Source organism: Cryptotermes secundus, unplaced genomic scaffold (assembly GCF_002891405.2).
Source record: "Cryptotermes secundus unplaced genomic scaffold, Csec_1.0 scaffold249, whole genome shotgun sequence".
Classification (NCBI taxonomy): domain Eukaryota; kingdom Metazoa; phylum Arthropoda; class Insecta; order Blattodea; family Kalotermitidae; genus Cryptotermes; species Cryptotermes secundus.
Window position 1 is genome coordinate 81,443 of NW_019726225.1, and position 10,875 is coordinate 92,317.

The window sequence follows — 10,875 nt, forward strand, 5'->3', positions numbered from 1 at the left end:
TCTTTTAGAAGGCAGTTACTGCGTAAGATATGACCAATCCAATTAGCCTTTCGTTCTCTTACTTGGTGTAGGATATTCCTCTGTTCACAGACTCTAAATAACACGTCTTCATTTCTCACATAATCGGTCCAACTGATCTTCTCCATCCTTCTCCAACAGCACATTCCGAAGCTTTCCAGGTGTTTCTGATCTACTGCCCTAAGTGTCCAAGTTTCAGCCCAATACAAAGACATGCTCCAAATGTAGCATTTCAATAGTTTCTTTCTCAAATTTAAGTCAAATTTGCTGGTAAAAAGATTCTTCTTCTTGCTAAATGCAACTTTTGCCATGGCAATCCTAGATTTAATTTCTCAAGTACACATTCCTTCATCTGCTAACAAGCTAACCAAATATTTAAAACATTTCACATTCTCCAGTTATTTTTGGTCTATCTTTATTGCTGAACTAATTGTCTCTTATTACGAAGACGGTAGATGAAAAAATTGTTCAGTTACGGAGTGAGCTGGATTCATTGAAGATTATTATGAATGCGCAGGGCGAAAGTTTTATTCAGTTACTCAGAGATTCAACGAGGACAACGAAGATGGAAGAAAAACGCCCTTCTCACTTTCACGATGACAGGGATTCAGTGAGGAATTTGGCGTTGAGAAGAGAAGAGTAACGCCTAAGATTCCAGCAACTTGTGGATATAATGCCGACCACAATGGAAGAAGGCGAAGATGACGAAGACGAAGACGATGATGATGACGCCCAATTTCAGGATCGGCTAAATTCCGCGAGGGCAACTGAGATGAAAGAGGAACGCCCTTCTCACGTTCACGATGACAGGGATTCAGTGAGGAATTTGGCGTTGAGAAGAGAAGGGCAACGCCTAAGATTCCAGCAAGCTCTGGATTTAATGCCGACCATAATGGAAGAAGACGAATGACGAAGACGAAGACGATGATGATGACGCCCAATTTCAGGATCAGCTAAATTCCGCGAGGGCAACTGAGATGGAAGAGGAACGCCCTTCTCACGTTCACGATGACAGGGATTCAGTGAGGAATTTGGCGTTGAGAAGAGAAGAGCAACGCCTAAGATTCCAGCAACTTGTGGATATAATGCCGACCATAATGGAAGAAGGCGAAGATGACGAAGACGAAGACGATGATGACGCCCACTGTCAGGATCAGCTAAATTCCGCGAGGGCAACTGAGATGGAAGAGGAACGCTCTGCTCATTCTCACGATGACAGGGATTCAGTGAGGAATTTGGCGTTGAGAAGAGAAGAGCAACGCCTAAGATTCCAGCAACTTGTGGATATAATGCCGACCATAATGGAAGAAGGCGAAGATAACCAAGGCAAAGACGATGATGATGATGCCCACTTTCAGGATCAGCTGACTTCCGCGAGGGCAACTGAGATGGAAGAGGAACGCTCTGCTCATTCTCACGATGACAGGGATTCAGTGAGGAATTTGGCGTTGAGAAGAGAAGAGCAACGCCTAAGATTCCAGCAAGCTGTGGATATAATGCCGACCATAATGGAAGAAGGCGAAGATAACCAAGGCAAAGACGATGATGATGATGCCCACTTTCAGGATCAGCTGACTTCCGCGAGGGCAACTGAGATGGAAGACAAAAACCCTGCTCACTTTCGGAATGAGGGGGATTCAGTGAGGTCAATGGAGGACGAAGACGAACTCCCTGCTCACTTTCTGAATGAGAGGAAATCAGTGAGGAATTTGAAGATGAGGGCCGATGAGCACTCTCTCAGATGCCAGCAAACAGAAATACCGATAACTGAGGAAGACGAACACGATACACACTCGAAGCCTACGGTAGAAAAGGAGAAGGCAGTTCCATTGAACAAGATGAGGGCGGGGTTGGCGCCACGCACAAATCTCAAAGTAAGGCCAGCCAAGGTCTCGTCTCAGAGCAGCTCGTGTCACAGGCCTGGTCGGAATAATGTGAAAATATTGTAACGTGTTTTACCACTGAAGACGCCGTTCGGATTAATTGTTTTAACAACCTACAAGTCCTGGCTACAATTAATTATAACACTGTTACGGGTTTACACAATTTACAACCCTACACAATAATCTGTCCACTCCGTCCTCAGTAGTCTACACATATTCACAGTACCATACGGGAGCTATACCAGTGTCACTGTATTACACACTCCCAATTACTTCTCTTGTGAGCCACTATCACTTCTAACCACACGTTCCGGTATTATTCTTTCCGCTACAGCTGAGCTCGGCGACTGTTCCAATTCAACTGTCTCCGGTGACGGCTACATTTCAACTGTGTCACTCCTGATCACACACTACTAACTAACTCTGAATAGTGTTCGCTGCTCCTTGTTTAGCCTCGCAACGGACAAGACAGAAAACAGTTACATGACAGGTACTGCTGTTGCCTGACACCGTGTTTGCCGATAGCCTATCAACACTGTCGGGAGTTGTTAACTGCTGCATAGCAACTGTGGCATCACTTGGACACGTCACCACGTGAGGGGGCGGGGTGTTGACTGGCTTATTACCATAGCAGCGGCAACTCTCCGAAGGTGTTACGTCACCGGAGGCGGGAGAGGGGGTGTCCTGCATAGCGCAAATACGTCACAATATCTAACAGGAAGATTGACTATAGCAAGATGAAGGCCAAGGTTGACACCGGGAGGAAGGAACCGGAAACAGAATGAAAGCGCGCTGCAACCGCCTGGCAGGGAGCGTGACCAACTGTGGTTCTGTACCTCAATCCAGACGATCCAGACTTAATGAAAGCCATCCAGTCTCCAACAGTCATGGCAGTCTCACAGACAGACGAAGTGTTGTTCAGAATCCAGCGGAACCGTCGATCGAGGATGATTGTGGTGCCCATGAACCGGCTCGCATCTCGTCAGGGAATTTCTCCGCACGAGCGGCCTTAAGAAGTGAGTAGCGGGAGGAGTAGAAGAGGAATCACCGTGAGAACAGAGTCACAGGGAAGGAAGGCGAGGCCGTTTGCGAACGTCAGGAAAAGAGACCCCGGTAGTAAACAAACTTTTCGAACCGCGGGCCACATTAGGTAATTCAGCACTTTCAACGGGCCGTATAAAATGAGAAATTAATAACTCTAGGTATGTGAGTTTTATTGAAAGCACAGAATTTCATAAACTAAATACAAAGTACGTGAGAATAAATTATCGTATATTAATGACAACAGGCAGTAGCAGCAAATGCTCATATTTTCATCACAAATTATATTAAAACAATTAATGTGAATGATGGAACTCGTTTTGCATTCTTAAAATCTGATTAAATTGAGGTTCAAATTTTGAAACGCTAATCACAAGTAGCGACTTTAAATGTTCATCGGATAAATTTGCCCCGTATTTCGACTTGATGTACTTCATCTGTGAAAAAAGTTTGTTCACACAGATATGTCGTCCGAATAATGGAGATAAATTTACAAGCAAATTTCTTTAAATTTGGAAATTGCTCAGAGTTAAGAAATTTATAAAATTCGATCAAATTTCCTTCCTTGTATTTGTCTTTAATATGATAATTTTCCTAAAGTTCAATAATTTCCATTTGAATTTGACATCTGCAGCATCACAGTCAAACGGATTTTGAAACAATCTAATTTCCTGAGCACTGGAATCCAAATCAGAAAATCGCTTCCGAAATTGTTCTTTCAAATCTAAAATGACTAAATTTGCAAACGAGGAAGGAAATTCTGCTTCACCCTTTTTATGCAACTTTGCAGAGTATAGTATATGAACAAAGTTACAATTTTTCACTTGGCTTTCCAGAAGTATGTACTTTGCTTTGAATGCGTTGATAAGTGCAAATAAATCACAGACTAAGTTATTTTCACCCTGCAACTTTAAATTCAAATGGTTCATATGGTTCACCAGATCAGCAAAACTGCTAACTTCCAAAGCCACTTGGTATCTGATAAAAGTGGTTCGTGATAGTTTTTCTCGGTAAGAAATATATCAATTTCATTCCTTAGCTGAAAGAAGCACGAAATAACCTTTCCACAGCAAAGCCATCAAACTGCAGTATAATATGTTAGATCAATAAGTTTGGAATCACATTTACCAGTACTCACTGGAAAATTAGTTCAATTGGCGCATTTCTGAAAAATTCTTTCGCGGGCCGTAGTTTGGAGACCCTTGTTCTAGACAATCGGTTCGCAGATGACCGCCCTTTAGCCCCAGGAAGATTCCTGGTACTAATTTCTGTCAGAGGCTGAATCAACCCCAGGGCCATAGTCACACTGGAAGGATTAGGTCAACTGAATAATCCAATGACCTCATAGGATATCGAAGTACTGCATGCCATCAACCTAGGAGGTGGGAGAATAATATCAAAACGGACCTTCGAGCAGTAGGATGGGGTGGTATGCACTCAATTCGTCTGGCTCAGGACAGGGACTAATGGTCAGCCCTTTTGTACGCTGTAATAAACCTTAGAGTGCAATAAGTTGCAGGGAAATTCTTGAGTAGCTCAGCGACTATTGGTTTCTCAAGATGTTCCAAGCTCTATGGCGTTCGTTAGTTAGTTAGTCATGTCATCAAAAGGCAGAAGCACGTGGTAGGATAGTTGAATGAGGCATAATGTTACAAGCCAGAAGGTCGCGGGTTCGATTCCCAATAAGGTCATCGGATTTTCTTCAACGCACCTAATCTTTCCAGATGCACTGTGGCCCTGGCTTCGACACAGCCTCTAACAGATATGAGTACCAGGAATCTTCCTGGGGCTGAAGGGCGGCCAGCATGTAAGGCTGACAACCTCACCACCATTGGTGAGCGAATTGTCTAGAAGATGTGGGATCATGGTCTACCGAACCACACACCCAGCATCATGAATATACCACATATAGGCAGGTGATGGATGAACGATGAATTGGAAAAGGTTGGGAAGGAAGCGGCCGTGGATTGATCAATATACTATCATAGCATTTTCTTTCCAAATTGTTCATTCATCTTACTATCCTGCCATTTGGCTGTCTGTACTGTCAAGTGTAAGGGTGTGGATTGATAATTAGATTTATTGAACACTTAAACTTTTAAACAACTTATAAATCACTATCACACACAGTCTAGTGTTTTCAGTCATGGTCTTCATTAGCTGTTGCTTGGTAGCGTCTTCCAATGGCAGACGTTCCCCGTCCTCTTTGTTCCCGAAAGATCCACGGCCTCAACTACCAGCTTCTCATAGCAACAGCTCACACAGTCCTCTAATTCACTCACTCACCAACTAACTGACTGACTAAGTCATTCACCAACCGACTCCACTCCACTGACTGGCTAACTCCTCACTAACTGCCCTGCTTATAACAGTTTGGTACGGCCCTCATAGAAAACACTGTTCATAATGCAGCATAACACCTCCTTGCAAGAGAATGACATGATCTACAGTTCTTCATTTTCAGGCACAATTCATCTTCAACTTGCTTATCGATACTTCAAGGTAATATGTTACAATGCTATAGTCTCCAATGAAGCAAGATTGTGATGAACTGCAAAGGATGTGGAAGGAGGTGTTCACTCCTTATTTTAAAGAGAGAAAGATCGGGAAATATATGTTAAGTCCAGTTTTGAAAAATAAAATGAATTATTCATAAAATATAGTTTCTGCTGTAGCTGATTACATATTATATAAAGTACTGGAGTTCCGATATTGTGGGAATTTGATGCAATTCTTGTTGGACCGCAGAATTTGTTTCCACCAAAATCTTTGAAGCACCTACATGTAAATCAACATTTTCCATAATGCATCATTGTTTTTGTGTTACTCTTTAACAAGAATCCAATACGTAGTTTCTAAACAGTTCTAACAATGGTTTATATCACGGAATTACTGTGTTTTGTACTTGTCTGTCTTTTGGTATTATAAAAATTATAAAAAGTACACATTTTGGAGACTGGTTATTTCCGCCCTCAGGTGAGACACCTATTTTGTTGATAGGCAATTCCCTCCTTACCTGAGGAAGGGAAAAGATCCACTTACTGAGTCCTCATATTCTCTCTAGTCTCCTTTTAATACCAGACAATGGGCAAAGTAAAAAAATTAAGTAATTCCCAAGGATCGGATACCTTGTTACTGCTGACAGCCATGGACAAAGGCAAAAGGATGGTAACACTAGACATAAAACAACAGGATTGTATAAATAAATGAATTTGTTGCTGTAGGAGAGGGGGTAGTTGGTGTACAGCACAAAAAACCTGATTGGCATATACAAGATATTTTTCAAAGCCCATTGTGAAGACCAATTTTATCAGATTAAATTTATTCTTGTAATGAATGAATAATATCAATCCAGATGAGGATGTACTGGTCACTTTTCAGCACAAGACAGAACTCCTTGAGACACACACAACAGAAAAATAACCAAAAGACAGAAACTTTGTCAATGAAAAATTAGAACTTATTTTCATGCCATAATTGGTAATTATAAAAAATTGAATAAAAAAACAGATATGGATTTTCATCCTTCAGAGCATATAAAACCGGAGCTACCTTACAAATTAGTAATGCGAGAACTTCCTAAAGCTAACAGCATTACCAAATTCCAGGAGGATGTGGGAGAGGCATATAACGTGTAGGTTTACAGCACTGGGCAGCTGGATACTTCTGACACGTAAAGTAACTGACATTCTATAGTAAAAAAGGTAAAGCTATCCCTGTACCAGGCCATGAAGGCCCATAGGGTTGTGAGATTTAGAGAGTCCCACATTTTCTAGACAAGCGGCTCAAAGATGGCGGTAAGGTTGTCAGCCTTATGGTCCGGCCGTGCTTTACTCCCCAGGAAAATTATTTAATTAATTCCTGCTACTCATTTCAGTTAGAGGCTGAGTGAACCCCAGGGCGATAGTGTGGCTAGAAGGATTAGGTCAATTGTAAAAAAATCCAATGACCTCATCGGGACTTGAACCTGCGACCTTCCGGCTTGTAGCATAGCCCCTCAACCAACTACGCTACCGCATGTCCCTGACATTCTATAGTTTCAGGTTATACAGTGCCTTGGATGGTACACATCCATCTTTTCAATATAACTGAAACCAGCTCATACCCATTTGCTTCACACTGCTTCTAATTCTACATCAGAGCACTTAATTTCCCTTGATAAACTTCTGCAGTCTACTGCAAGTGCAGAGAAAAGGTACAGGTCTTTCAGTCACTTTGACATGATGTGACTACATAAAATCAGATATTTCATACACTGTAATAAAAACAAAATACTTGAATGGATGACACTCTTAACAAAAGAACCTGACTCTTTAAGATTCTGTAAATTTTCTATCAAAAAGTACTCATTTAAAATGTCACCTTCTGTAATCTTATACCTTTGACTGTTAACCTGTATTAGGTATGTTGTTTTAATTCTGAAGCCAAAATATTTTGAAAACCTTGATACAGATCAAGAAGACTGTTTTGAACCTAATTTTAAACTGAACCAAAGTGATTCAAAATTGTATGTACATTTTCTTACTCATCCATATTATTCTTCTAGAACCTCTAGATCTTCAATCCTAATCTTATGCCACTGTAATAGATTCACCGTAGCCATCACAAAGCACTGAATTTACCTGCACACTATCACAGAACTTAAAAGACAGTCCTGTCTTCCTTAGCCTTAATTAAGCTGTTAACTGCCTTCTGAAATTTTATATAACTTCCTGTATAAAATATTATGACCAGAAATATTATTCATGTGGAGGTTACATATTAAATAAGGCCGCTCCATAGCTCTAGCAGTTAGTCACTTGCTTCCCACCACAGCGGCCCGGGTCTGGTCAAGTGGGATTTGTACTGGACAAAGTGGTGCTGGGGCGGTTTTCCTCCGAGTACTTCAGTTTCCCCTGCCAATCTTCATTCCACCAAATTCTCCATCATCATAATCACCCGATGCAGGTACAATAGGCCAATCGGTGGCTGCTGTACTGATTGAACCCAGTTGGACTCCCCCCCCCCTAAGCGAATTGAAATTAATTAATTACATATTAAACTCTATCATACTACACTGCTATACAAAATGCCAATACATACAAGAGAGACCAAAAACCATGTCCCACACTTATAGTAAAGCTATCCCTGTAACAGTCCGTGAAGGCCCATAGGGTTGTGAGACGTTAAGGGTCCCACATTACCTTGACAGTCGGCTCAAAGATGGCGGTAAGGTTGTCAGCCTTATGCGCCAGCCGCGCTTCAATCCCCAGGAAAATCATTTAATTAATTCCTGGTACTCATTTCTATTAGAGGCTGAGTAAACCCCAGGGCCTAGTGCGGCTGGAAGGATTAGGTCAATTGAAAAAAATCCAATGACCTCATCGGGGACTTGAACCCGCGAGCTTCCAGCTTGTAGCATAGTACCTTAACCACTACATATGACATTTATATTACAATTCTCAGAATTAATTATGTTAAGGTGCATGTGCTTCTATGCTGGGCAGTTTAAAAATGAGACAAGATACTCACACAAGGATACTGAACAGGTAAAACTTCTCTCACTCACACACACACAGATTCAGGGACTTGCCAGATGCAGTACATTGATACAATCTACAATCTCCATATTTCCTTACAAGCATTCAAGAATTCTGACATCCTGAATTTTACTATAAGAGAAGGTAAAGCTATACCTGTAAAATTCCGCAGAGGTCCATATGGTTGTGAGATGTTGAGGCTCCCACATTTTCTAGACAATTGGCTTGCAAAAGGCAGTGAGGCTGTCAGTCTCAGCACAATGGGAAAAAACATAGCAGCAGTTGGTACAGTACAGAATATTATGTAAACTAAACTTGGTTTTGCATATGCATCGATTGTTTCCAATTTTCCTTTCACATTTTCTGATAATTCAAAATGTTCTAATCAAAAGTAAAAGTATCTGGTAACAAAAATAATTATACAATAGATGAGGAAGAAAATAATACTTACCAGAGAAAGGGCTCACAGGAGCACAAAGATCAAAGATGGGCACCAAATATTTTGTTGACATATAAGACATCCTCGATGAGATGACAGGAGACCAAATCCAGATGTCACATCCTCGCTGAGGAAGTTTTCTGCATGTACAAAACATCTGGTGTTCACCTTCCATCTCTGTGGCCTTGTGGGCTCTTGTACTGGTAAGTGAGACTCTGTTTTTCATCTGTCTTCAGGTGGTCTAAAGTGTAGTGTCTCGCTGTCAATACCACTAACACTGGATGAGAATGTAACATTTGTCTCGCCTCGAACAATGGGAGTACTAACAGCATTACCACCTCTCCTTGTCTCTGGAGTGCCATTACCTGTATTTGTTCTTGGCATTTCATAATCCTTATCTTGCCCATTCATATTCTTGGATACAGTTTCTTTAATGTGGCTTTCTGCATTTCTCACACCTTCTTCAAAAGCCAGTTCCATCTCATCTTTCTTTCCCAATGTCTCCCTCATCTCATCATCTTCCAAAATCTCCCTAAACTCAACCTCAAAATCCACAGACCCAGCAGTCTCAGCTGTTTCTTCCAAGATCTTCCCTACCTCGTTTTCTTCTGAAGTCTCTCTCATCTCAAGTTCTGCCTCCACAGTCTCTCCATCTTCAACTCCTTCTTCTAGAGACTCTTGAATTTCACATTCCTTTTCCACAGTCTCGCCAACATCAAATTCTCCTTCATCAGGCCCTCTCATCTCAAATTCTGTGTTTACGGACACCCTGTCATCAATCCCTTCCTCCACAGTCTGTCTAACCTCAAACACTGCAACTCCAGTCCCCCTAACCTCAGCCTCTCCTACTCCCAGTTCTGCTTCTATATTTACCTTGTCTTTAAGTCTTCCTCCCTCAGTTTCTCTAACCTCAAGTTCTTCTTCACCAGACTCCCTAACTTCATATTCTTCTTCTGTCAAAGCTTCACCATCACCATCTTCATCTGTACCTTCTTGTTTCAGATCTTCAATAAAATCTTCCCTAGCTTCAACTAACTGATTGCTTCTTCTGGTACTATCACTTCTCCGCTGGGTCTGGCTCCTGAGATACTGCAACTTGGCACGTGCATACCTCACCATTAGCTCATCTCCACCAACTCTATAGCACCTGCTGATTTCGGGACCTAGACTCTGACGTACCCACGGTGAAGAGCTCTGAAGCAAAGCATTAACTCTAGAAGGAATATGCTCTGAAGTTCTGCATGAAACATCTTCTTCCCTTCTTTGCATATTTTCAGACTGTTTTTCTATTTTCTCATGCTCTGAAATATCATGTAGGATTTCTATTGCCATCTGTTGGTCTTCTGCAAAGATTTCTTTAACCTGAAGCAAAAAAGAAAAAATTACCAACAAGAATTGCAAATTAATCAGTTAAAATAAATATTACAAAATGCCTGAGATGGGTACAGTTACAAAATGACTATATAAAGAAAGCATTTATACATAAAAGAGCACACTGAGATGTGTAATTATACGTAAAAGAACTTACTGAGACTAAATATATAACATCAATAGGAGAAAAAGGATAGAGCAGAACTATTATCAACTGGATGAGATTTATTCAGACAGTTTACTATATACAGTTCAATCATAATGAATATGAAAGTTTACAATATTATATTTCAGCATCCTGTTACACTCACACAATATATATGGATAAATACCGTCTTAAGTGCAACAAATTTTATTGTAGTTTTTACTTCTTTTCCTCCTCCACACTACATGTTTCGGCCCTAAATGGCCATCATCAGGTGTGTATCACTCACGTAGCTGTTACACTGCTTGTTAAAATTTAAAATTACCAGTCTTTCTAATTGTATAAAATCTTTGTTAATCTACACGCGTCGATTTGATTTTTAAATTAGCACTTTTTAAAACTTAATTCAAGTTAAAATGTCTATAAGATCTCTGTTCTTTCTTTTTCAAATTTTTTGTT

The 10,875-nt window shown here is 40.8% G+C and overlaps 1 protein-coding gene and 1 long non-coding RNA gene across 2 annotated transcripts in view; one reads left to right on the plus strand and one right to left on the minus strand.

The window, feature by feature from the left end:
• The first annotated feature begins 2,656 nt into the window (after nucleotides 1–2,656).
• The window catches only part of LOC111863961, a 22,283-nt gene continuing 14,064 nt past the window's right edge, over nucleotides 2,657–10,875 (plus strand). Inside the window, exon 1 of the long non-coding RNA XR_002842708.2 lies at nucleotides 2,657–2,917. This is a non-coding gene — a long non-coding RNA (uncharacterized LOC111863961). The remainder of the gene's footprint in view (nucleotides 2,918–10,875) is intronic.
• The window catches only part of LOC111863960 (condensin-2 complex subunit D3), a gene marked incomplete at its 5' end in the record, with an annotated part of 22,729 nt that continues 20,140 nt past the window's right edge, over nucleotides 8,287–10,875 (minus strand). Inside the window, 1 exon segment of the mRNA XM_023850792.2 lies at nucleotides 8,287–10,262. Within this exon segment, the coding sequence (XP_023706560.1) occupies nucleotides 9,123–10,262 (1,140 nt within the window). The 3' untranslated portion in view covers nucleotides 8,287–9,122.